This window comes from Aquila chrysaetos, chromosome 12 (assembly GCF_900496995.4).
Source record: "Aquila chrysaetos chrysaetos chromosome 12, bAquChr1.4, whole genome shotgun sequence".
Classification (NCBI taxonomy): domain Eukaryota; kingdom Metazoa; phylum Chordata; class Aves; order Accipitriformes; family Accipitridae; genus Aquila; species Aquila chrysaetos.
Genome location: NC_044015.1, coordinates 29,339,211 through 29,366,697, shown reverse-complemented (window position 1 = coordinate 29,366,697; position 27,487 = coordinate 29,339,211). Strand labels below are relative to the sequence as shown.

The 27,487-nt window shown below is 38.7% G+C and overlaps 2 protein-coding genes across 19 annotated transcripts in view; one reads left to right on the top strand and one right to left on the bottom strand.

Annotated features, from left to right (window-relative positions):
• The window catches only part of FUBP1 (far upstream element binding protein 1), a 43,133-nt gene extending 34,586 nt beyond the window's left edge, over positions 1-8,547 (bottom strand). For 13 of the 17 annotated variants that reach the window (XR_005933614.1, XR_003926146.2, XR_003926147.2 and 10 more), the window contains exons 1-13: positions 8,302-8,547; positions 7,020-7,110; positions 5,971-6,033; positions 5,088-5,126; positions 4,702-4,741; positions 3,850-3,899; positions 3,686-3,757; positions 3,344-3,401; positions 1,516-1,678; positions 1,338-1,436; positions 1,153-1,254; positions 385-487; positions 200-300 (exon numbers count right to left, since the gene is read on the bottom strand). Coding sequence is in view for 7 of the 17 variants with exons in the window: in XM_030033997.2 (XP_029889857.1) it covers positions 200-300; positions 385-487; positions 1,153-1,254; positions 1,338-1,436; positions 1,516-1,678; positions 3,344-3,401; positions 3,686-3,757; positions 3,850-3,899; positions 4,702-4,741; positions 5,088-5,126; positions 5,971-6,033; positions 7,020-7,110; positions 8,302-8,415 (1,095 nt within the window). In the remaining 10 variants the exon portion in view is untranslated. The remainder of the gene's footprint in view (positions 1-199; positions 301-384; positions 488-1,152; positions 1,255-1,337; positions 1,437-1,515; positions 1,679-3,343; positions 3,402-3,685; positions 3,758-3,849; positions 3,900-4,701; positions 4,742-5,087; positions 5,127-5,970; positions 6,034-7,019; positions 7,111-8,301) is intronic. The other 4 variants (XM_030034003.2, XM_030034004.2, XM_030034001.2 and 1 more) reach the window with 3 other exon arrangements.
• A 238-nt stretch (positions 8,548-8,785) lies between these two features.
• Positions 8,786-27,487, top strand: part of DNAJB4 (DnaJ heat shock protein family (Hsp40) member B4) — a 34,631-nt gene continuing 15,929 nt past the window's right edge. Inside the window, exon 1 of one of the 2 annotated variants that reach the window (XM_030034007.2) lies at positions 8,786-8,926. The gene's annotated coding sequence lies outside the window, so the exon portion shown is untranslated. Of the gene's footprint in view, positions 8,927-17,803; positions 17,827-27,487 lie in introns of those variants that run through there. The other variant, XM_030034009.2, reaches the window with a different exon arrangement.

Here is a 27,487-nt window from a genome sequence, read left to right as displayed (position 1 = left end):
TCAGTATTATCATTATCATCCTGACACTTGCAAAACTGTAACTGTAGAAGCAAACATTCATATTCCAGACTGAACTTTGAAGTATATTCAAATGGCACCATTAAATTATTTTCTTTAGTTACACGGTCATTTTTAAAATTTTAAGTCTTTCCAAAAGTCTGGCAGGAGATTTTAAATGGTAAACAACATATTACCCAACCTGAACACTTCGAAGGAGATCTGTAATAATTTCTGCAGCATGCTGACATCTGTCAGGAGGCCCTGTGATTTGGGCTATTCTATCTGGAGTTGTTCCATCATCTGGAATAAAAACGAACTATTCCAGTATATGTAATCCAGTAAATTTACACTCAATTCACAGAAACTTATGGACATACTACCAACCTGGCTTAAACTGGATCCTAACACCAGCATCATTCTGTATCTTTTTTATCATCTCTCCATTTCTTCCAATTACAATACCTACAGCAAATCGTGGTATTGGAACCTTAAAGAGAAAAAAAAATTCAAGATGTCTGTGATGCAGATATTCCTACCAAATTCACACAATTAAAGGATCACATATTAGAATGGTAAACTAGGGCCAGCCCTATACCATTTCAGGCTTTCTCAAGTGTGAATTTTTTAGTATCAAGCCACAAGCTTAGCAAATACTGGATGAAAGTATCAAAACCAAAGATCCTATGCAGTACAAGTTCTCATAGTGGCAGCAATTCCAGGGGATATTATGCATCTCACAATCAAGGAACAAAAGTTCTAATGGGCTTAAAATGCAGATTCTAGCAGATGAAACTTTCAGCCTCACCTCTGATAAACAGTTATAAGCTCATGACTTCCATAATAGGTGGACTTAAATTTCCTTCTGTAACAGCCAAACTCCAATTTCTATAAAGACTTCATATACTTAGCCATCAAGCTTATTTGCTTATTTGATAAAAAACTGCAGCTAGCTGAAACTGTTCAGAACTGCTGGTAATGTAAAGTGAATGCTGCACACCATTTAAAGTCATAATTTCAGCAATGATCAAGTAATACTTACGTGCCACAACCACTTCTGGAATTTAGTTAAGAGCTTTCAGTGGTATCACCCAGCTTAACATTTTAATGTTAACATCTCAAAATACAGTGAACAAGTTTTTCAACCATGCTTACGTCTATCCCTTCATTTCCTCCTATTCTTGACCCATATTCGTTGCGCACCTCTCTAAAGCCACCTTGATCACGAATTAACTCCAGCACCATTTCCTTGGCTTGCTGAAAGAAGAATGAAAGTTCATTTAGGTACTGCAACATCACAATGTATTTAAAAATGCACTGAATTCTGAAGGACTCCTTACTTGAACTTTATAAGGGTCTCCAGTTATCCTAAGGGGCTTGTCTGCACCAGTGTTCTGTGGACCATCTTGAATCATGACCATTTTGACACCTGCCCGCTCCTATTTAACAAAAGCAATGTCAATACCCACTCAAATCCAGATTCAATATCATCATGTTTAAAAGATGATACATATATACCTGTAATTGTTTAATTGTCTCTCCACCTTTTCCAATAACTAATCCTGCTTTACTTGCTGGAATCATAATTTCTTGGACTGCATTTCCAGGTCCATCACCATGATGAAAGCCAGGTGCAGGTCTTCCCTTTTCAACTATCTGATCAAGTAATCTTTTTGCTGATCTGTGAAGGAATATATACATTTATAAATACACTTATTCCTACAAGTATCATTTGCCCATACCTATTCTGCTTGGAAATTTTTTTTTTTATTTGAAAAGTTTCTGCAGATGAAATATAATTATCATCACTAAGAAATACTAGGCAAACTCAGTAAATCTGTAACAGTAACTTAAGAAACTAATTACAAGATAATGTGGTAGACCTAAAACCACCCCAATGTCAGAATACAAAAGGTGGTTCCTGACCAAACACACGAAAGTGAGTCACCTCCTCAAACATGACCATCATCCCTGAGTATAGTTACATTGATCAACCCTTAACTCAGAACAGAAGATGGAAACCTTGTCCATTAAAATATAAAAAAAAAAAAAAAAAATCCGTGTTAATTAGAAGATTTGAAGTTGTTACAGTTTACCTTTTCTAGTGCATGAAAAAAAAAAAAAAATAAAATCACCAGACAGAAAGCTTTTTTAACTTTGCTTAATTTCAGCAGTAATTGGGTAACCTCTCATTTGACAATAATTCTTCTTTAATCTACTAACAGCCAATCTTAAAGCAGATCTATTTTATGTTAAGTTTTATAAAAAGCAAAAAACCTCAAACTGTAAAAAAAACCTAGCCTTAATACCAAGTACCATGATAGCTGCTGCTTGATTCAGCATGCAAAGTAAGGACATTTGTACTTGTAACCATTACCAGAATGGTGCACAATGGCAAGTATCTATTCACCACACATGCAAGTCAGTTACCATCAGAGTAAAATCATGACTACAGTAGTAACATCAGTTAAAAACTCTTCCCTCTAATATGTGAGCAGAATAAACTATAATTAGAAAGAAAATTCCCATAAAGGAACAACCTCATGAACAGCAGCCTGCTTGGCTGCAACATAAAAGGAGCTTTCCCGAATGAAAACATGTAGCTGCAGGCCTTACCTGCAAACATAAAGTGGGAGCAGCTAACAAATGAGGTAATACCAAATATACTACTACACTTAAGATCTTTCCTAGCAAAGCCAGGATAAGTTGGTCTTCATGCAGTTACATAACCTCTGTGCCAGTAAAAAAAAACCCCAACAACCAACCAAAAAAAAAAAACCCCAAAAAACATTTTCATTGCTATCATCCTCTTCCCCTCCCAGGAAGGCAAAAGTTAACTTTCCTGACAGGTATTGCATAGACATCAACTTCATAACTTTTGGCATACATTAATTTATACCAAAGACATTTAAGAACTCTGATGGGCTGGGCTTTGAGTAACTCATACTCTTACACATTACTGATTTTCCACATTTTCCCTGTGATCTTCCAATTCATGGTTAATAAAGAGTTTCTTTTCAGCGTACGTTTCTTTTAATATACATTCACGCAGATCATTCTCAAGCTGAAATCAGTGCATGCTTAGATAAGTATTATCTACAACAAGATTTGGACTTGAAAATTTGAAGTTCCATATTTTTGTCTTAAAATTCCAAGTAAGCTGAGGGATCTGACTGCAGGTTCAAGACTTTTTTTCTTATGTATACATTTAATTGTCACTTGACTGCCTCTTCAATAGAAGAAAAACATAGTATTATAAACATACTATCTAGATATTATATTTAGATCTAAAAAATGAAGTGTGTTGCACAGTTAAATATGAACACACAGAATTTGTTTTACTTACTGAACAGACTCTGGTGTTCCAGTTAGCATACATGATCTTTCGGGCAGGCCTCCACTATCTATGGTCATAAAATAAAAGCAATTTAGCAGTAGTGTTAAGTCAGAAAGAGCTTATGAAATTAAACATAATACGCAAATGACTGGAACTTCACTGAAGTAGAATAACCAGTGTATCACCAACACTTTGCATTTCTTCGGACTATATTAATCACGATTATCACAAAACATTAAAATGTACCTTAAATGAAGGTTCAGGCAATTAGAAGCAATGATCACAGCCTTCTGAACTTTCTACCAAAAAACCCCAGCAAAATAAACAAAGAAAAAACTCACAAATAGTTACCTGGTGCAATCTGTATTTTACAGCCAGACTCTTGCTGTATGCGTGAGATCTGCTCTCCACCTCTGCCAATTACTTGGAGAAAGAATATATAGAAAGATCATTTGTATTAACAGTATCTGCTAACATCCCTCGCTACACTACATCATCACATCCACACTACTTACTAAATCCAACCATCCCATCTGGAACTTTGTACTCCTCTGTCATCACAGACCTACAGAGAATGTTAAATCAAACAGAAGACAACAACCATTCAGAGACCAAACTGGCATTAAATTTATATATATACTCTCATTAAACTAAAGAAAGCTAGTGGTCCCACTATCACCCTGACTTACTTGCTTCCCATTTACCTTAAAAGTCATTATGCAAGCACAGTACTAAGTAAAATGACAACATACAAAAGTAACTAATTACAAAGAGTTCAAGTGTAATAGTATAAATCGATCTAGGTTTTCTTTTATCCTCTTTACTATTAACAGATGTGGGGTACAGAAAAGGCCAGTGTAGCATTTTAAGTTGCATCTGTATATCCACTGAAGTATGCTGAAAATACACAAATTTAAGCATCTCATCTACCAAAACCAGCCAAAGCATAAGAACAATAGTTGGATGTGGTTGTTTAGGGAAGAAATGAGTGGAGAAAACCAAGTTTTAGCAAATGTAACTAACAGAGCAGCTATTATTTTTTTAAATCCATTAGCTTTCCTTTTTGTTTACAAGACAGCATCAACCCCCCTCCCCCTTCAAGTCTGCTTCCAACCTCTGGTTATGCTACCTATGCTCAAGTAGCAAAAAAAAGCAACGCATTTCCTAAGCTTGATGCACAGCCTAGGCTGCGAAGATAAAGAAAGAGACAGCAATGTAGATGCATTTGAAGTGTTTGGTTTGGGACTTGCTGAACCTAAATTTCAACAGATCACACAAATACAGAGTAATTGCTTTATGCATTGATACCACTCTTTCAGTCTTTCAGTAAAAAGGAAACTCTACCAAAGATGTAGCGTGACTCTTACCTTTGTTGTTGATGCATCGGTGGTAGCTGATTTCCAAAAGCTATAAACAAATATTGTTAAAATTAAATTCAAACAAGTAGTATAACTTACAACTAAGCTTCTCCCTTGATAATAAAACTTCACTGTAACAACTTGTGTCCAAGTTGACTTTTCAAGAAGTGTTATCAAGAGGTTTAAACAGCTAAAAAGATTCTGAACTGTTGCTAACATCACTGTCAGTTTTATAAAGCAGACTCACACTGCTTCAAGAAAATAAGACATAAACCCCCAGCCATTCTTTTGATCTTATTGATTCAAGCATCACCTACCAGAACACTTTCAATTTCTTGTTCTGGCAATGTTACACTTGTTTAGGGTTTTTTGGCAACAAAATAAAAGTTACTTACAGTCATTCTGAGGAGCAACTTTCTTAGCATCTGGTTGATCTGCAAAATTAAGATTTTTTAAATTTTTTTTGCCAAGAAATTCAAGAAGTGTTTACACCTTTTAGTGTGAATTGTAACTTTCCAGTGTATTTTAGTCCCCCTTTCCTTTTTTTTCCTTTTCTTTCTTTTTTTTTTTCCTCCAATTTCAGGGAGTTGATCATCTGAATAAAAGAAAGAATCTCACGAACACTCAGCACTTGGTTAGTATAGCTGAAAAGATGTTAGGTTTTTCCATATATCTATTCAGTAGTTTAACAAAAGGCAGTTTTCAGAACACACTGTAGATTGCTCATAGATACCCAGTCACTGAAACTTAACCAAGACAAGGAACAAAGTTTAGCTCTGTTGGTTGCTCAAGCTAATGATGCTTCTATAGTAAAAAAAGAAGAAAAAAAAATCAAATCCATACAAAAATCAACAATGATTTAAAGAAAAAAAATTTCTGACAATGACCACAAATCTAGATCAAACATCTGAAAATACAACAGTATCACATGGCAATGCAATCTCAATCTAAATGTCGATATGAAATTCCTATCCAAATATCAAGCATTTCATAGCATAAAACTTCAAAAAAAAAGCAGATTCAAAGCAACTACATCACTACCATCCAAATCCTTTCTGTACAGTAAAGGAGTAAAAGGCATAATTAACCTATATCTGAAAAGATAGACTTCAGATGCTTCCTTCCCACCCCAAAATAAAGGTTATATGAACCACCATAATTTATGTGCAGCAAAAACTCAGACACATATTCCAAGAAATATTTGTGTCAATCCAGAAAGATCCACTAGTTTATGTCATGTTTACATACTAAACACAGGTAATAAATAAAAATTCCTGCCTTTAAAAGGAGAGGGCATTCCCTCCCAGTGTGTTGTACTGCTCGGACTTGTCCAAGAGCCATCTACACATAAAATAAAAAGAATACATTACATATATCATCTGAAGCATCATTAGCTCATTTTTGTATATTAAAAACCTCACCGTTAATAGAAAAAAAAAACTTTATTACAGGACACAAGAACTCCTGATATAAAGCCTTAGTTACATTCTGTAGCCTGAGTTTCAATCCTCTTAAAGGAAAAAAAGGCATTGCTTTTTTGTGAGACCTGTGAGAACATTTCAACAAGTTCAGAGATTTCTTTCCACAATTTAGCCAGGATTTTTTGTGTATATTGAACATATCAAACCCTGTTAAGTTCAAACTGGCTGCTTAGTAAGAGACAGAAGACGACACACACACATTTCAGAAGAAAACTTTACTGCAGTATAAGGCAAATCCAAAAAGCTGCAACAAGTTAGAAGATTTAAGTATGATCTTATCAGGGTTCACACATGCTATAGACTTAAAATATTAGACTAAGCAAAAGTGTCTACAAAATAGAAAATTTACTTTCCTGTCTTTTTTTAAAGTCCTATGCTTTTACAATGAAATGCATTAATTCTTTTATTTGAAACTGTGCAGTAATCAAGTATATGAAACAAATTTAAGGAGTGAGCACTTCCTACTCTAACTGTAACTTACAAACTGTAATCAGTCCTACACAACAACAAAAGACTTAAATGACATACCTGTGTAAGCGTTTCTCAACCATGAATTTATCTGCCCCCCTCCCCAGCACACGTTTTCCTCTTTATGGCATTGAAACCACATTTAAAATACTTTAAAACAGGCTTACATTCACTTCGCGTTAGAGCACAATGGTTTAAAACATATTTCCCCATTAAACTGAAAATGAAAAAGCATGTCATGATCTATAAAGGGAACAAAATGTTTTAATGCTGTGCTATGGAAAAAAAACCAACCCGCAAACAAAAAAACCACCTGCTATCTTTCTGGCCCCGTGGCCAAACTCAACAAAAATAAATGCAGCAGTAACGAGTGCATACCTCCATCCTCAAGAGGTCTTTTTTGTCCTCCATAACCGTAGTCGTTTGAATTCATTGATGTGCCAGCATCTCCTCCAATTTTTGCTGCAATCTAAACAAAAGGCAGATGTTTTGAGGGAAAAAAAAAAAGTCAGTCAGCCCTCATTTATTCCAGGTCTTCTAAACGATTTTGAGCGATTTAGACAACGCCTATTAAAATGACCTCAAATAAGTAAACAGAAGGCTGCTGCTAGAAACAGTGCTGCTCACAGAGATTTTGTTTTTCAATGTCTTGAAAGACATTTGTGCTCATCCTTCAACAGCAAAGCTTCCTGTATTTTCTTCATCGGTTGGAAAAAAAAAAAAAAATCCTGCCCTTCAAACAGCAGAAACTTTTTTCTAAAGGAGGCTTTTTCTTTCCTACCCATTCTTCACAAAACCCTGCGGTATCTCACAGAAGGCCGGACCGCTAAAACTACTGCAAACCTTAGTAGTCCCGACTACACCGGGTCTTCAAGTACTGCCAAACCCGCGGCCGGTTATTACCCGACGAGGCGAAAATTTTGCCCGAGAAATAACGAAAAACATCGCCCGTGGTGCAAAAGCTACAAATAAAACTTCGGGGATAAGGAACTTCCGAAAAGGCAGCCCTCGCCGCCTTTGCTCCGCAGGCCGCAGCGCTTCCCAACCGGTCTGAGCAGGTTAGCGGGCACCGAGGGCGCCTCGGGGAACACAATACGGGCCGCGCGGCGGAGCCGCCCTCCCTCCTGCCCCTCCGCCGCCCGAGCGGCCCGGCGAGGCGCCGGGCTCCCGATAAAGCAAGGCGGCGCGCCGCTAGTCGCCGGCCGAGATTTGGCCTCCCCGCAGGCCGGCAGCAGGGACCCCGCAGCGCCGCTCCCCTCACCCCCGCCGCCCCGCGATGGCGCGGATCGCTTCGGGCCGAGCCGCGGCACTGCGGGCGCCCAGTCCGCCAGCGGGCAATGGCGGAGCGGATGGAGCCGCGGAGCGACTGGAAAATCCTTTCAGCGCCCGAGAAGGAAGGGCGGGCGGGCGGCGCGGGCGCTCGCCACGGCGTGCGCGGAGGGGGGGTGAGGGGACGGGACAAAGCGCCCACCCCCCCTCCCCACAGACACATACTGGCGCAGGGGCCCCCTCCTCAGCTCTCCCCAGAGCCGAGCGTCGTCAGGGCGCTGCCCGCTAACTCCTCCCGCGGCTCGGGCACCGCGGCCTGGTCAGCGGCTGCCTCCAGGCCCCGGGACCCGAGGGCCCATTGATTTGGCAGAGCCACGTTACACACACACACCTGCCTAGCCCTCTGCAGCGCGTCTTTAAAGGCATCGTTCACTCCTCCACCTCCACCGCCGCCTCCCCCGGGAGCGCCCGAAGCAGGAGGGGGCACCGTGGAATAGTCCGCCATACTCGCTCGGCCACCGCTTCCTGCCCCACTCGCTGCCTGCCAAGAAAGAAAGAAAATGGCGGCGGGCGGGAGCCTTTCACATTCCTGCGCGGCATCGTGCTCGGGGAGGGGGGAGGGAAAGCAGCGTAACCTCGCGAGACCTCGGGCGAGATTTCATAGGCGTGCCGGAGAACGGCGGAGAAACCTCGCGGCGTTTCTGCCCGGCGCCGCTCCCCCCGCCCAGCGGGGGCTGCGGGGGAAGGGGGGGGGCGCGCGCGGAAGGGGGGCGGCGAGCTCGCGATGTTTCCATAGCGGCACGAGCCGTCAGAGACGCCCGGTGATAGGGCTGGGAGCGTCACGTGGCGCGGGGGGAGGGCGCGGGGGGAGCGCAGTGCTGCGCTCGAGGCGCTGCGGGCAGATCTCGCGTGATTTGGTTTCGAGCCCGGGGTGCCCGAGTGGGAGCTGCGCCTGAGGCGCGGAGGCTGCCGGGAGCAAGGTTAGCCCGGGGGGCGGCTGAGGCGGCGTCAGTCGGGTGAGTGCGTGAGGGCGGTAATGGAAGGGGGCCCGAGGGTAGCCGGTAGCGCTGCGGCTTGGCCGCCTGCCCGCGTCAGACTGCGCCTGGAGAGGCGGTCGGCGCGCTGCTGGCTCTGTTCCTTCCCGACTGGCGGCCGGGCTGGCTGCGGACCGGGCAGTGGGGGTAGCAGCGGTGCCGTCCTAAGCCCTGAGCGGAGGGGGGAGCCGGACCTTTTTCCCGCCTTAGCGCGGCGGTGCCCTGTGGAGGGGCTCCTCGTAACGGCGTGCCGCGGTGCCGCCTGGCGCTGTCAGAGTGCCCGCCGTGTGACGCGGGGCAGCTAGGGCAAATAATACGAGCTCTGTTTGCGGGGGAGAAACCCAGGCGTCTGGTGGTGCGGGCTTTATGGTAGCTGGAGAGGCGAGGGGCGCCTCGTGGGGCTTGTTCCCGAGCCCCGCGGAGAGGCAGAGCCGTTGAGCCGAGGGGCAGAGCCGGCGCTCGGGGCGGTGAGGCGGCTTGCTCCTTCCGCCGCGCTCCTCGCTGCTCTCTGCCCGTCGGGTCCCTTCGGGCGCGGCCCGACGCTTGTTTTGAACGGCTGTTGGGCCGTTCCACCGCCCCGCGAAACGGGACGGGCTTTTTCCTTTCACCTTGCAGGGGGCTTCACTTGTCTTCTCCTGCAGTGTCTACGATTGTTTATTTCTTAGTTGAAAGTGGCCGTTGTTACTGTACAGTTTTTACAGTTGGGGGCATTTTTTTCTTGGCTGCGCAAGCACAAGCTTTAATGAAAAATTGGAGCTAGTAGTGCTTTAATCTGGGCCCTGTTCAGGTCTTGTGACCTGGTGGGGCTGAACTGTCATGCTGAATATGGATGACAGTCTTTCAAAGGCTTCGCATCTCGATAAGGTCACAGAGTATCTACTTAGCTATCATAGCAGTAGAGACTAGATAATACTGAAGGGGAACTAAGCTGTACAACTGCTTTCTGTACCGTTCTGATGGGATGCTTTGCAATTTTTTAAAAATTTATTTGTATGCATTGAACCGTAGCTTCTTCATGGGCGCCTGGGTTACATAAATACTTTTTTTTTTTTTTTAAGTGTATGTGCTTTTAAACTGAAGTGTGGGAGGTCTCTTCCAACCTAAATGAGTCTCTGTTTCTCTGTTGTCAGTACTTCTAATTAAGGAACTGTTGTTTTGGACTTTGCCTAGTTTTGGGCTACATGCAGGGCGGGAACAACTCTGCTGAAGACGTGTAAGAAAATGCGTCTTGCTGTCTTCTCTTTTGGCTAGCCTTGTAGTTCCATGCTGCCTTAAGAAGTTCCTGGTTTCTCATTGGTCCCTTCAGTTCTGGCTGTTTATAAATGGGATCATTTTAGTAGACCTTAAGACAAGAGCAGGGCTGCTGAGGTCAGATTATCCTGCATCTCCAGTCCGGATAACTTCACCAAAGGAAGCTGAAAATATGGGCTAGATTTTTTTCCTTCTATAAAACTTTTGAATATAGCTCAAAAGGGTTTTAAGATTAGTATATTCCACAAAATTAAAATTCTTACATGCTTCTAGGCAGCTTACAGTGTATAATTAGAGCTAGGTGAAACTTGCTGTTGAAATACTTCTGCTGAAAAAGCCTGTTCTGAAGAATTAGCATATACTTACTATTAATATAGTGTTGCTAGCGGGGGGCAGAGGGGAAAGCAAAAATAGCTTTGGAAAGTGGGAACTTCATTTTTATGCTTAACTCTGCTATTTCTAAACAATAATTTGACCTTGAACTATTTTTTCATTTCCTTTGTTATTGGGAATAGGGCTATGTATACTAGCCAATGCTATGCAAATAAATAAGTTGAGCAACAGTGGCTGACTATGATGCATTGAAGCTAATACTGGCTACTGGCTATGTCTTTTATAGCTCTTCATTTACTAGAAAATGTGGAGGAGCATCTATGTACTTTGCTTTTTATTGTTGCAAAATGGGCTAATGATTCTTTGCTAAGTTCTGTGAGACAAGCCAGCAGCTGTATAACACTGGTTATAACACTGGTTTTGAAGCAGTTACAATGCCGTGGGCTAATGAAAATGCTTTTGTCTGGTACTGTAAGCGTTCTAGTTGCATTCATAAACAACTGGTGATAAGTGAATGTTAATTTTGGAATTTTTATCAGCTTTTTACTATTGTTTGGGGTGATGCTTCATTTGAAAGCTGAGATATTTAGTATATATGATTCCTCAATCTTCCAGTTTCTTGAAGTCACTGTATTTTTTAGGCCTTTCAGATAGTTAGAACATGAAATTTAGCAAATTACAGAGCAGTAAGATCTTAAATATTATATGCTGTATAAATATTATGCCCTTATTTTCACCGTTCCTGAGTTGATCTAATGACCTTTATCAACAGTTGAAGAGTTGCTTCTATCTATGTTTCCCACGATGGCACTTAGAACCTATCTGCTAGAAACCCATGTCTCAAGCACTCTATCTCCATTTCCCTTTATTAAATGATACTTCTGTTGAGAAAATTATCCCTGTGGGATTAATTCCTTCTTTTTAATCTCTTAATGGAGTGGGGTGAGGATCTAGCCCTTTTACAGTGCTTACGGCAATATTCTTTCAAGTGCTTTGCTGACTTGTTAAAGCAGCATACACTAGGTTATTCTGCTTTCTCACTTGCAACAATTACTCATTGCCTGTTTTTTCAAATCTGCCGTCTAAGAAATTAAATGTAGTAGATAGGTAAGCGAATATTTGCTGCTAGCACATGAGAACTTTTGGTTTTGCTGTGTAAAATAAGCCTCACTTCTACAGTAACTCATCCTTACTAAAGAAGGATGTATAGTAATCTACCACTTATCTTTCAGAATTTTAGTAATTAGATAGTAGGCAGCATAAGAAGTAACAGAGAATATAGAGTTTTAAAATGTTTTTCAGTATTTCTTTTGGAGATTGGAGGAAGGTGTCTCCCTTAACTAAACTTACTAGATAATGACATCTCTCATGGTTTTCAAGCCATAGTCATTTTTTTCAGTAATTGTCAGACTGGAACATTCTGGTAGATGTAATTACTGAGAAGTATCTAGTTTAAATGAAAAATCTGACAAGTCGGAAAACTTTTTATGTGTCGTGTGGATTGTCACAGACTTAAGTAATGGAGAGTTCTGGGAAGAAAAAAAACCACAAAGAAACCGCTTTTTTTTTTTTTTTTTTTTTTTTTTTTTTTTAAATCCAATATTGTGTGTATGAAGGAATCCTTACTTCTACCAAAAGGTACTCGGGGTATTTCTGAATTAGCTAGTTCAAGTATTGCAAAAACATAGATTTAAAAGTATGGAACTGACCCCAGTCCTCCGCATAAGCTAAGACACTTCAGTGCATGCTTGCATTGAGTTCTGTTCTGTTGTTGGGTTGTTAGGTTTGTTGGATTTTTTTTTCCCTTTAACAATTGACTTCACCTTTGATCTGTGGTGACCAGACCAAAGGGTACAACAGTCCTTAAAGAAGTGGTTTACTAGTACAGGTAAGGAGACCTCTCACAGGGTCATAAACTAAAGGATTACATTTCTTATAAAGTTGCCTCTGCAACTCTTTGGGTAGGGTGTTTTGTTTAGCTTTTCCTCAGTACACTAAACACCTATATAGGAAAAGTGATCATGGTCTCTAACTATCAGAGAAGGATAACCATTGTGATAGCTTTACATCTGCCAGCTATGCTTTCTGCAAGTCTTAGCCGGTTTGGGGAAATCTGCAATTGGTTTCTGATGATTTCATCACTTTGGGAGATTTAGATCTGCTGATTAAGATCCTGTCAGCTGGTGCTCCTGCACTGGCAAAGGGTATCTGGGACCTGCAACATTATCAGTAGAAAACTCCCTTAAATAACTACTGAGAGAAGATTCAGCATGTGCTCTATACCCAAACAACTGTTGATCTGTCATGAGCTTTCATTTTGCTACATGTGCACTGAAGTAGTAATTATAAATTTCAGAGCCACGATTTGGATGTGAATGAGAATGTATTGGTGGAAAAACTGTAACATTAAAGTATAACTTAAACTGTCTACAAAATCTATACAATGCTCATAATTATCTTCTCTTTTGAGAGAGATGAGGGTGAAGGGGAATAGTTTTTAATACTGAAATAATATTACTGTGCAGAATTCACCTACCCAGGATGATCCAAGTGGTGACCAGCTGTGTCTTCCTAGTCAGCAAGTATTCCTATTGTGCTTCGTTCCAGACAAGTGCAGAGGCATGGGTTGCTACTGAGGAATTGGAGGGGATAGGAAAAAGTATTTGTGGGAGAGGATGGGGGTGTTGAAGAGGAAGGGCAGCCTGCTCTGCTGCAGTTGCTGTCACATCTGCCTTCACTTGGTGATAATGCAGCTTTCTTCTTGGCTTCTGGGGGAAGGGCAAGAGTGAATTTGCTCTGTAAGCCCATATCTGGTCCCTTGTGTACCAACTTTTATATCCTGAGTTTCAAAAAACCCCAAACCTTTGGGATTTTTGGCTTACCTTTAGTCATGCTGCTTTTCTTAGCAGAAGTTTTACTGTATTAAGTATGTGAAGAAAAGCTGTGTAAAAATTGTAGATTCTTTAGAGCACTTGTCTTGCACATTTTAACCTTGTGAATCTTATTTCATATTTGATTTAAAGCTAGAAGTAGGTTGGAGCTGCTGAAAGGAAATTTAATAGTAAAACTTAAAAGGGAAGAAGGGGTCTTTGCCCCAAGGTTTCTGTTGAGGTCTGCCAGCAAATTTGATTCTGGGCTTGAGAACAGTTGAGCAGTAAAAGATTAATATGACCTAGCCTCTAAAATTTTGACTAGCTTATGGAAGGCTATCAAATTGCATTAAGCCACCATTGCATTAGGTATGTCACAAATACAGAAGGATAAATCAGAGACCATGCACTTCTTCCTTAAATACAACTGAAGTATGCAATGAGGCAGTATGCATCACCATATAGAAAGAATGTAGTGCAAAAAGGCAGCTGGATAATATTAGTCAGCATGATAATGTGGTCATCAGTCTTCAGCATCGGACTTGTTCAAGGGGGTTGGATTTTTTTTTGTGTGGATGTCATGGGAAGGAGAGCCCAGAGAATTTGTTTGCTGTTAACATCTGCAAAACTCCTCCCAGATGGGGGACGATGAGGGGGAGAAAAAGTGTGAAAGGCCTAGCTTGAAATAAGTTGATTGATGGAGCTAGGCATGGAAGTTGCATATGAATAGGGATTAAGAAAGGCAGAGATGGAGGCTGAGGGACTTTGAAAAGGAGAACAAATAATTAATGCAGTAGTAGCTGTAGAGGATAGAACTGTCTACTGTATCCCTGTATCAGGAGAGCACTGAAGAATGTGGGTTGAAGTCCTGTTAATAAGTGTGTAAATACGTATTTTGTTGAATTAAGGCAGTAGTGTTCAGAATTCTCATCTTGAAGTGGGAAAAGGTTGATTACTTTAAAGAGATTGGTGTACTTCCCTGTACATAGGCCTGATCCCTAGTATTCTTTCTGATACTGTTTAGTTACAGCTAACGACTGTACTTGTTAATTTGTGAGTCAGAGCACCTTATTTTTACCAAATTGTGCATGTATCATAGTGTGAATTAAAAAAAACTAGCACAGAAAGGTAAATCTCTTCTGAGGGTGAGGAAGGAAAGATGGAAGAGATGGTTTAGAAGCTGTAAATAACTAATCCCTTCAGTCCATAAAACCATGATTATGACAAGCTTACCTAAACTGAAAATCCCCTTAAACTTTATTGTAAGGGTTACATGTATGTTTTGGGAAAAACAAATGTTTGCAGTGAAGTTTGTGAATGTGTAAGGATATTTTTTCTTTCACAAATTAATATCCAAAGGCACCTTAGAGAAAGCTGTAGTCTAATTGCCCCTTCAGTATCTATTGGTGAAAAGTATCTTGGTGTAATCATCAAAAGCCCAGTTGTATTTAAAAATGAGCCTTCAATAACTGCTGCATAGACTTGGAAAGGGATGAATGTTGGTGGGTTAATCTCTGATATTGCTTAAAAAAATCAGTGATGTGGATGTCATGATACGACTTGATGAAGAGTGAGAACATAGGAGGTTCCATAAGTTTAGTTTAAACAAAAAAACATGCACCTGTAAACTTTTTGGCTATGGATTGGTATTTTCTGCAGAGAATATAAAGAGGAGATCTTCTACTTCCTTTGTACAGGTTGTTGTCTGTTAGGATTGTCCTATGAGTGAACTGATTCTGTGTAATGTTTTCATTAAATAATCATGAAAATGACATTTTATTTGCAGGTGTCCTTTAATTCATCACTGTTCTTTGTACTGTATTTTTTCCAGAAGGGCAGGAAAAAGGTTAAAAAGAAAATATGTCACTTTCTACAGCAAAATGCCTTTCTAGGACTGGCTACCATGCAAAGTTTGAACTTCTATTATGAGTTTGAGGGAAAATTTTCACGAAACTATAGAATTTCTGCAGTCTGTTAGTAGAATAGATGCTGAAACTTGCTATCGCTTTAAAGCATTATCGCTTTAGAACACCTAGACATTTTTCTGCTTAAATGTTCATTTCTCCCTGTTGTACCTTCTTTTACCTCTTAGCTAGGTATGCACCATTTAATCTGGAGGAATAAAGTCATTTAAGAGATTAACTGCAAAATAGGTCTATTACCCCCCCCCCATCTTTTTTTCCCCAAACTCGTCTAGGTTTACTAAGGGGGAAAAAAAAACTAAGAAACCTGATTCGAGCTATGAGATGTGTTTGAAACATTTGAAAGGCTAATGAGCAACTATTTTTACTTCTATTACAGCAGATTCTGATAAATATAACTAGGGCTGCCTGTATTTCTGTCTTCTGTAGGTGAACAGTAGTACATTCTTACTGACGTATGTTCTCCTTTCAGGTTAAACAGAGTTATTCTGACATCTTTTCAAATTCCTGTCTTTATACAACAGTTCAGGGTGTGTGTTTTCAGCCTTGCATGTAAAACTAGCTGTGTGAATCAGAGCAGCTGGGTGGGATTTTGTCGAGCACACTCTGGAAAAAGCATCTAGTGTGACCATCTCCTTTTGCTTATGTAAGAACAGTGTGATCACATGTCCACAGCAAAAATGTGTGCAGTTCCTTATTTGGTAATGCATTAATAACCTTCATCTTGTTTGAGTATAACAACAATTGAAAACAATACAATGTAGCTGAGTCGTTTTTCCAAGTGGCTTATTTCTTTTGCAGTTCCTCTCTTCATCAGGACTGAGAAAATAGTTTATTTTCTACTGGAAACTATTAATTTCTGTAATTATTATGGGAAAAAAAAATAACCAAGTAGAGTATGGATAGGGACTGTGCAGGCATCTTCCACCTACCCTTCCCCCTCTTACATGTGACCCATAACTATGATCAGTATCATGTTTATTCAGGTTTTTTTCCTCTCAGCTGTTCTGTTTACTGGTAGCTTTCTAATTATGTCAGAAAAAAAATCTAATACTTTTGAAAGAAGAAAAAATAACTTGCAGACATGACTTCTGTCTGTTCCTTAATTATGGAACATGACTGCAGTAGTGATAAAACTCTAGATGCACCTATCAGTCTTCAGTATAAACCTATAGAGTATCTTCACTGTTAGGAAAATACCTCTATAATGTGTTATGTTCCACTAATGAATGTTCCAAACTGGCAGTGTGTTGGGGCTATTTTTTTAAATTAGAATGAATCCAAATACGTAGTGATAGGCTGAGAACCATTGGAAAGAAAGACTTAAGGTTCAGATCAGGTCGCATCTGAGTCATGCCAGTGCCAACTTCCCAGAGATTTTTAGCAACAGCTAACCTGTAGGGACTATCTTTATTCTACAGGTGCCCTGAATTCTCTGCTGCTGCCTCTTTGCTGAGGTACCAGGTTGTTAATTATATTGTTTGGTAGAAGAAACCCCTTAGGATTCCTTTGTTGTGAATGAAGGAATTGCTGCTATAGTTAAGGTAAACACCAATAAATTGTTATAGATGGCAGATACCCTCCCTTTTCTACAGGTGAAAGGCTAAAAGAGGAGCTGCTGTACGCTACTTCCATTGAAATAGATATTAAATGAAACAGTCTGCCCATCCTAATGTTTCCTGGGTGATAACTAACTTTATGTAGGGTATTGAAATAAATGCATTTAAAATGCCTTTTAAAAAAATCTTTTTCTGTTCCAGTTTCTTGAAGGAAAGTCAGCAAGGGTTATTGTGGAAACTAGCACTATTTTTCCATTGTCCTTTTCCTGTTAATCAGTACATAGCACTACTATTAGGTCACGGAAGTTCTATACCAGGATTCATTTGGTGGAAGAACTGGTAGGGAGCCAATCATGGTTCCTAGGTCTGAGCTGGCTGGCCTTGTGTCCAGTTTCAGCTACCCCAGAGCAAATGTTACTTTGGTTTGTGCCAGCTGGCCCTGGTCCGTGGGGTGGAGAATGCGGGACTGCACAAGGAGTAGTGTATGAGCTGGCTATTCTGTCTCTATACTTTTAGGGAGATTTCTGCCCCTTCTCTGCTGCAAGAGTGGGGCTGAATCTATTGAATGTTAATGTCAAATTAAGCCTCACTTTTACTGAAAACAAGAATATTAGAAACATCTTTACAAGTGTTACTAAATACCTGTTTTTAAAAAGTCTGTTTATTGTAAGCAACACCCTTCTTTATTTCACTTTAGATGGAAAACAATACAGATATACTTAATATTCATTGCTTGTTTTCCAAGGTTTGTATAATAAACAGATGTGCAGGTAGGAAAATGAGGGTACAGGTCTACAGATCTTTTAAATTTTTTTTGTGTGTATGTGTGAATTGTCTGAGAGCCTATATGCAACTGGTGCTTTGTTTCTTAGTAACAGATGGAGAGGTGGCAGGAGAGAAGGGGGAGGCAGCATGGTTGCAAGTGGTACCCTGGATTGTAATTTCAAGTCAGTTAAGTAACATGCCTCTAGCGTATGTATGTTTAACACCGCCCCCCCCCCCCCAAAAAAAAACAAACCAAAAAACAAAACAACAACCAACCAAAAAGATCCCACCAACCTTCCTTGGCAGTACTAATGAGTTGAATATTTTTTTGAAAACATTATACAAAACAATACTCCAGTTACATGACAAGGAAGCGTGCTAGAATAAAGAGTACTCAAACACTTTTCTTCTAATATGTTAGTTAGAGCAGACCTTTAGCGCTTGGCTGAACCCATACATTTGGACGGCATTTGTGTGTCTCTGATGTGGGTTACATAGTGCCAATGCTCATATTTTAAGCTTCTGTGTTAGAAAGTGTTCATTCTTTAAAACATGGTAGTGGCTGAATTGCATTATATTGAGATTTTAATGAATCTAATGAAGGTGCTCATCTAGAGATTGCTGAACTGGTTGTCCACTAAGTGGTCTGTTTATCCTAGTAATTTGCATTTCAAAGTGGTCATAAGTAGATGCTTCAGGGAAAGTTAGAATACAGCAAACACTTGGTCCTCTTTTCTACCTTCCTAGCTTCCAAATATCTGTAGTTCAGGGAATTCCTGCTCTGGCTTCTCTGTGAAGAAACTTGCAGTGGATCTCCTCTATAGTATTTTTTCAGTGTCCCACTGAAACTATTTTTTAGTTTCCGGTATACTTTGACAGGGAATTCTATCACTTGTAGAACTTCTTAATTTTATTGTTGAAACTGGCTTCGGCTAGTTTCATGTAGTGGCTCTGGCTTAGATGGGAGTAGACCATGAACAGTTCATGCCTCCTCTTCCTTTCTCCATCTTTTGTAGACCTTGTAGACCTCTGTGACTTCTTTCTGTCTCTTTCACAGACTGTAGAACTCAAGCCTCCTCAGTTGTTTCTCTTGTGGAGACATTTGCATATATTTGATCATCTTTTATGGTCCTTCTCTGAACATTTTAAAAAAAAAAATTATACTTGGTTTGAGGGACTTCAGGGTAGCAGAACTGCACCGTGTTGTGGTGTAGATGTGCTCTATGGTTCATATGATACTATAATAATGTTTTCTGTTTTGTTCTCTATTTCTTTCCTAGTACCTCCTAACACTTCATTTGCTTTTTTCCTGCCTAACAGGCAATCTTTTATTCTTTTTGACAATCAGTACTTTTTTTAACTTTTATAAACAATATCCATTTTGTTATGTGGTATACTCTTCATGCTGAGAAAACAGTGTAACATGGAAGCCTGTGGCATACATATAAACCATATGTATAACCAATAAAATACTCCTGTGTGACAATATTGAAAACATATTCAGGATCTGAGTATGTTAGCACTTGAGAATCTGAAAGACTTGTATTGTAGCAGCATGTTGTTTCTTAATTACTGGAAAGGCTATAAAACTTAATACAATCAAATAAAAAGCAACTGGTGTTGGAGGGAAACAGAGAGCAATTACGAAACCTTAAACTGTTCATCATATTTAATATCTTGTTATATAACCAACGTGGGAATGTTGGTGGCATGGGAGTCAGAAACCTGACTGGTACAGTGTGATAAATCTGTGATTAAGTCTAACTTTTCATTTGCATATGGGCTGTTTCAGGATGGAATTCCTTGAGTCGTGGATAAATTCCTGAGTGATAGCAGTCAGAACCAAGAGTAGTTAGGACAAAAATCCAGGCTTATGATATGTAAAATTGAAGGAAGGAACTTTGACTACTATATTTTTGTGCTTTCTTTGCCCCAAACCAGTAACTTAATAGTAAATTGTGCAGAACTTCTCAAAACAGGACATTTTCTTGGAGGAAACAGAACTTCAGCTTCCTTATGAATTTGATTTTTTTCAGTAACATCAGTGAGAAGATATTTCTCCTTACCAGCACAGTACAGTTTTCCGTATAGATGTTTACAAAAGTATGTATGGCAACATGTTGCTAACTACTTGAAGCTTGCAATAGTGAGTGTGGTAAACAGGTGTAGTAAGTAATGTGAGGGAACCTGTTAAATGTTTTGCACGATTGGCATTTTTTGTGGTTGACCAATCAACTTGTTTTGAAGAGTCCTTTTACAGAAATTTATGTGGGTGGAAATTGAAATGGACACTGAGTCTAAGTAAGGAATTGAAATGCACTTGTGGAATCTGTATTCTTTCAGAAGAGGAAAGCCTTAATCTGTAGATGAAAATACTTTTATGTGTCTGTCACTTTGTGTGACCATACTTCAGATGTTTCCTTTTGTTTTTTTAAGTGCAGTCTGCTACTTGACTGAAGTAGCTAATCACACCGTTGTGAAGTAAGGGGGAGTTAGTTGTGATTTCATCAATGCAGTACATCATAGCTGAGTCCTAAGAATTTTACCTCCTTGCAAGAAGATGTTCACTCCCTCTCAGCGGTGGAAAGTTAAATTTGGAAAATTCTTCCAAGTGTATTTTTGTTCATCAGCTATAATAGAGATTGTGACTTAGTAGCCAGGAATCAGGTATGAGAAGGCAGTTCTTTATGTTAATGACATATGTTTGCTATGTTGTGATGAAGAATCGGTGTGGATGTGTTACTAGTGTCCTAGTCACGTTTTTGAAGATAGTTGTAACCATGTTTAATTAAAATCTACTTGAGATTTAGATCAGTTTTTTTTTCTTTTTCTAGTATTGTATGTACTTCAACGTGGGTCATAATATATACAGTGGGAGTAATCATTTTCTGAAGAGAAGAACTCAACCCTATAACTTAATATATAGTAAATGATAGGAAGCTTTAATGTGAAAATATGATGGACATTTTCAGTTGTGCATAGCACTTCTAGCTTTTGGTCTATTGTTACAAAAGTAACAAGAAAAATAAAACTGATTAAAAAATTATAAAAATTGCTAACAGTGCCTGCTGTCTTGTCATGTAGATTTTCCAAATAAAATTGAAGGCTGCATAAATTATAGGCTTAAAAATTCATTTTGAAAGTTCAGAAGTGGTAACAGTATATCTCTGGGCGATAGCAGTATGTGTTTTGAGATTTAACATTTGAACTTGAGCTGTAAATTCATGTCAACTCTGGAATGTGTATTTAAAGTAAGCTTTCGCACAGAAGACCTTAATAACATGTCCTTTGGCCTGTTGGCAGGAGCATAACTTCATGTATATTCCAGTAATATTATAAACATTATTTTGAAGCAGATACTGCCAATATAAAATAGAAAAGATTTTTGCTGATGCTAGGGCTGATATAATTTAAATATAATGAATTTAATTGTCTTGGAAAACTTTGTATCCTGTGGTTTCATTTAGTATTTCTTCTTGAACCAAAAATAATGAGACCAGATCTTTCTGGACAATACTATTGACTTTTAAATAGGGAAAGTATAGTGGGTATGTGTCCTATGAAGTACTGTTTCATAGTGACTTAGATATATCTCTAATTGCAGCCAGTTATTTTTGTAAAGCATGACTATACCTATCCCACTACATCTCTTCCTTTTACGTCTGTGAGGAAACCAAAAGTCAACAAGTCTTTTTAATGTAAGCTTCAGTTGTCAGTGAATTGCGTTAAATTGCACTGTTGCATGTGCCTCAGGAAAGAAATTATGATGCATGTAGTACGCAAACTCGTAAATACTTCGAGGTGCATTTCAATTTGAACCTGTTACAACTACAGTGTCTCAAAGACATAAGGTATGCAATATAGAAATATAAAATAAGTGTGCCTAGTTACTCAAGTATGCACTTTAACAAAGTTAATGTCACTGTCTATTGTAACTTTGTAATTCTATTAATTTTTAAAAGTTTTTATGTGGTATTTCACTTTCTTTTGTGATTATTTATTTAGATGTAAAATCAGCCCCACAATCCTTATGTACAATGAGCTTTTTACTTCTGTCACAGTAGCAGCATGTTTCTGCAGAGAACTGAAGTAAAAATTTGATAAATTTGGGTAGTTACTTTGGTATGAAGTGCGTGACTAAATGAAGCTAAGCTTTTAGGGCCGTTGACTGGTTAGAAAGAACTGTCAGGCTTTGCAGGTTTCACTTTGCATTTTCTGTTAGATATATAAAAAAAATTCAACTATTTGTTGCTTCTGTTGTAAACTCTAAAATTTATTTGTGTGTATGAGACCAGCTACTGAATAGTTCTGTAGTGAAACTATTTAATGAATTCATGAGTGGGGTTTGCATGTACAAGGTCTTATTCATAGTCCGAAAGTATAAATGTAGCTCAGTCAACAACTACATACAGTTAAAGATGGTGGGGAGAAAAGGCATTGTCAAAATTTTATTCTCTGGGAAAATAATGGATGATTTTATAAGAAATTTTCCTATTGTATATGGATGTGCTTTCTTCAAACCATTGTAGACAAATGCCAATTTATTACATTAATTAATGTGGGTTTGCAAATATTGTGATACTTAATTGTGAAAGAGCTTTTTCCGGGGAAGGATTTGGCTCCTCTCCCTTGACATTTACGTGCACATGTGTATTTATAGTTGTGATCTGTCTGGAATTTGCCTTTGTGGTTTTGTTTGCTCTTTAACTTGTTCTGTGATCTAGTCCTGTCTTTCAGTTTTGTTTCTGAGGTTTAATAGGTGAGGAATGCAGAAGAAATGGCTTAATGTAAAGGAAATAATGAGCATTTTTATTCAACTAAAGATACTTCAGGGAATAATGACGCTGTTCTGCTTGGAAGCTTTTCCTTAAAATAACCTTATACTGGTGCTAATTTATGATTAATCTAGAATTTGAGTTTGGTGTAACTATTATTGTGAATGTTTCCTTAATTTATTTCATTTGTTCTTATGAAGATTTCTTTAAAGAAAGCAACTAATTCAAAGTTAATATTTATCAGTGTGACTATTCTAAGACCTGGAAGTGGTATGACCTTGCTCCCAGTGTTCTGCCAAACTTATTATGTATAGCACTTGTCCATATGTATGTGAGTTAAACTATGGTTGTTCAGCGAGAATAATGGGAAAGATATTTTAAAGCAACAATTATTTCACTGAAATACTAGCTCAAGTGGAATGCTGAATATGAGTAGTCAAACTCAGTCTCAGAAGTGAACTGTTGAAGGAACAATTTTCAGCTTCCTAGTGTTTCTAGATTAATTTTTAGATTAAAAAAGGAAGTCTTGTATTACAAAAGTGAATGCCACTTTCTTGTTTTTGATCAAAGAACATAGAAAATCCTCTGTAGATAAGAGTGGGCTTATATTAGGCAGGTTCTGTACGGTTTCAAAATTCTATTCAGTTTTCCTGAGAATTAATAAATTTTTTTAATAGTTTATTTGGCTTTTTAGTAATATGTTACAGTTGAAGACACCAATTTTTTTCCCCAGTCAACTTTAAAAAGCTTGAACTGAAATTTCCATTTTATGTATTTGGTTTTTAATTTGGACTGTAACAAATAATACTGATGTAAAGAAGCGCTGAACAAATATAGGCTGCTAACTTTTTCCGTGCATAATAAGAGTACCCTGAAGTAGCTTAGGAGAACAGGAAGACACATCTGAGACTACCTAGTTCGGCAGAAAATTGGTTTACAGAATTGACTGTAAGCAAAAGCTTCATATATAGCATTTGATACTACAGTGATGATAAAAACTTTTTTCTCTGTATGCCTGAAATGGAATGCAGCTGTTGTATCTGAAGATTGTATAAACAAAGAACTGATGATATAAATGGTTAATTGATTCATCATGTGATATATCAGTGAGAGAAATGTTGATGTGGTAGAATGAGGAAGAAAGGTAGCTAACTGATGGTGGGTTTTTTTTATCTATTATGTTTTTGAGGTGGTGTCACAGTGAAGTGCCTTACTGGATTGTATGTCTGAGAAGTTGCTTAGCACTCATTCAGGAGCACTCTTAATCAAAGTCTTAGATTATGGCCTTACTAATCTTATACATATGTAGTTTAGTGCCTTGCTTCTGGGAGGCTTGAGTAGGTTGCAGGATGCACTACTGCTGGCTTGTCACAGCTGAGGCCAGCCTTGGCTACATAGGATCTATTGGGTTCTGTGCTGTTAAATGTTCCCTAAACAAATCAAATCATAGCAACCACCTCTCCTTTAAGTAAAAGGTGAAAGTCCAGGTAGAGAGTGAGCACGCATCCCAGCATACTACAGTTAGAACTGTGTGTGAGCAGGTGTGCATACAGTGCAGGTGCCTCATGGTACTTGGACACAAGGTATCAATCTCTGAAGAAAGATGTGACTGAAATGCAAGGACTCTGGGAAATGAGTTTACTGACAAAATGCCCTGTGATGTTTCTAAGCTCTACTATGAAAGAGGAAGACCTCAAGGTAGAAATGTGTAACTTGTAAAGAACAAAATAGTCCCATAAATAAGTTCATCTGTCGCACACTGGGTGATGACCTTATGTGTTTTCATAGGGGACACTTATTCAGGCATTTAAACAAACCCCAAAAATCTTACTCAAACATATTGGAAGTGGAATCTTTTCATAGTCTAGAAGAGTTTTTTAAATACTTCCACTTCTAGATGTATGTGGTAACAGAGAAGATAGGACTGTAGCAGTAAAATTAAAGATGTAGGGTTTTGGTTTGTTTTGGGGTTTTTTTGGTGTTTTTTTTAAAAGCTGTTCTGTTTTCTGTTTATCTGTGCTTTTTTGAAGGGACTGCAATGCCCGAAGTCCTTGTTGTGGAGAGTGCATGAAGGATTTTCCTTTCTTTTCTTTTGTTAATAACTCTGAAGAGGAATGTGGGATAAAATAACAAAATGAACAATAAAGAATTGCAAAGATCAGATATTCAGAGTTCTAAAAATCTGGCAGCTGTGATTTATTATCTGTCCTTGAAACTGCTCTAATACTACAAGATTGGAAGATGTAAAAACTTGCCACGCTTACCAGATGGATTTCACTTTCTGAAGAAGTGCTAGTATGATCAGATGTACCCAAGTGATCATTAGCATGATCACTAGATGTTCAGCTTGTGCATGCTAGTCTTTTAATAATAATAATAATAGTTTTCACTGAGTCTAAAAGAGTCATATCTCTCAATCTATTACAAATTGTTTAAAGAACTCGATAAGCTTGTGAGAGGAACTGTAGCCTACCTGTGTTTCCAAAAGATGTCTGATTATATGATAAAAGGAAGGTCTCAACATGGAGAAAAAGAAGGAACATGCTTTCTGGAGGGAGGTGCTTCAGTTACCCCATCATGTCTTTGAAGATAGGAGATTCCAGCCTAAATTAATCCTGACATGAAGATCTGAAGATCATGAAGGGCAGGAAGCAGAAGTATAGTCATTGCTGTACATCTCGCTCAGAATCTTAAGTAATTTCATTTTTAGGGAATAATTTATCTAATTAGGGTATAACTTGGCACTTATGCCAGAATAGCATGTTCCCTTCTGTAGGGAGAGAAAGGATGCCTGAACACTTACTGTGATTGTCAGCAAAAAGTCCCAGTGTAACTTCTGTTGTTACCAGAATTTGTTCTGTAAGTTTTGACATTCGAGGGGAAGAAACTTTTGATTTAAGAAGAAATCCTGACTATTGGGTCTTTTAATGAAACCTGGGAAATTAATTACTGTGTTTTACAAAAAGAGGGGGGAGGAGGGGTGTGCTAAGCCTTGCTAATTGCAGCTCCTTGAATATTCTTTTGATATTTAAAAGGAGAGATAAGTGTTTAATGTAATATTCTCCAAGGGGAAAATTTCTTACACCTTGTTTTTTTAAACTAGCGTATGTACCCTCTGCCTCTTTGATTGACCAGAGGTTTTGAAAAACATAATGAAAAATAGTCCTGAAACTACTGAGCTGTTGCTGTTCTGACAATTCTATTGTATGACAACACAATGACACAAATATCATGGGGTCCTTCTTGGACTATCACTGGTGGGAATACTTCAAGTGATGTAAGTTATCACCCCACCAGAGGTTGCTCAAACCATACCATGGGAGCACAGCTGAGCATAACAGCTACTTGTACTTCTAGTTTTGCAAGAGAATTTAAGGCTACTCTAAATCTTATACTGTTGATAGTGATGAAATTTGTTTGCTGTTGTAGTTTGGATCGTAACTGCAGGGTTTGGATGGTGATTTGTCATATTTGCAACCACTTCTTGAGCACAGTAAGGTTAAAACTGCCTCCTAAAATGTGTAAGTGAAGTAGCTTCTTAGTGGTATTACATCTTACATGAAATCAATTGAAGTCCTGTTTTAATTCAAGCTGTTGTACCTACTGCTTTCAGAACTCCATAGTGGAGAAAATGCTGAATTTAGGATACAGGTCTACAAGAATTTATCTGAAATGCTAATTGTAAATTAACAAAAGTAGCACTTTCTAAAGAAAGGTAAGAAGAAAAGGCTGGTTAGTAAAAGACTAGCTTTATTTCATGTGGAGCTCATCAACAGCTTCCTCCTTCACCTGTAAAAGTAATTGATTCTGTAACCTTGTGGCTCCCAGTGTTCCAAAAATGCAAGTAAATCCTGAGAGATTTGGTGGCAAGGGGAGCTGATTCCTTCTTTCAATACCCTTTGGCCTCTGTTACATTTGAAATAATAACTACAGATATGCAAAGGTTCTTGCTTTTTCAAACATTGTGATGAAATCTCATCTTTATTCTGTCTTCATCTTTCTACCCCTATTCCAAGGGGCATGTAAAGAAAATATATATATATTAAGCAAATCCTGGATACATTGAGGGAATCTAGTCAATTCTATTGCAGAAATTGGAAAAGAATAGATACAATGTGAGGAATAGGGGGACAACATGTTTCAAAAAAAAAAGGGGGGGGGGGGGGGGGGGAAGTCCCAAATCTTTTTGTAGTACTCTGGTTAAGGAGAAATTTTCTGTCTTCTGATCAGCCCCCTTTTAAGTTAGAACAGGTTCTGGAAAACAGCTTCAAATATAATGCTTCCTGAATCAGAAGGTTAGTGTTCTCCACTTGAGTTTGATGGTCCCTTGGCTGCTATACGCTGCCTTTCTTAAACTTTTTTTATCAGTAGAAGGAAGGCAATTGAGCCTAATTGTCTTCATACAAGTAACTTCATAATTGAGCCTAGAAATGTCTTCATACAGGTAACTTCTAGATATGACCAAAACTGGTGTATTTTAATACTTGTTCCAGGGAGGAGTTCTTTTTCAAGCTATGCTAATCAGTCTTGAAATTTATTGCCGTACTGATAAGTAGGGGTAATTTCTTGACCTATAGCTCGTAACTAAGATCCAAAAGAAATCTTGCAGGCTGAAGCTTCATACCATTGCCTCTGCAGAGCATGAGAAATACTTCAGTAGTAAAATTTGCACTATGTATTGTAAAACAAATTTATAGGAACCAGGTATTCTTCTGTTATTAACATCTTATCAGAGGAAAGCTATTTGCTTGATGTATTGCTGTATGTGTATAATAGTCTTGATATTGCCTCTTGTGTAGGAGGAGGCTGGGGTGAGGGGTAACAGTTTTTGTCTGCTTTGAGTGGCTTGAGTTGTGGTAAACTGAGTGGTATTTTTTGCTCAGATTTGATTTCTTACTAAATAGTACATGGCTGCAGTTGACTGTGGTTTAGGGTGGCTTAATTTTATTTTTAAAGAAATGAGGTTACACTTTGTGAAGCTTTGTAGTTAACTTGGGTGTACAATACTTCATAGTCTTTGCTGGAAGGGGTACAAATCCATGTTGATACATTTGGAACAGTTGTATGT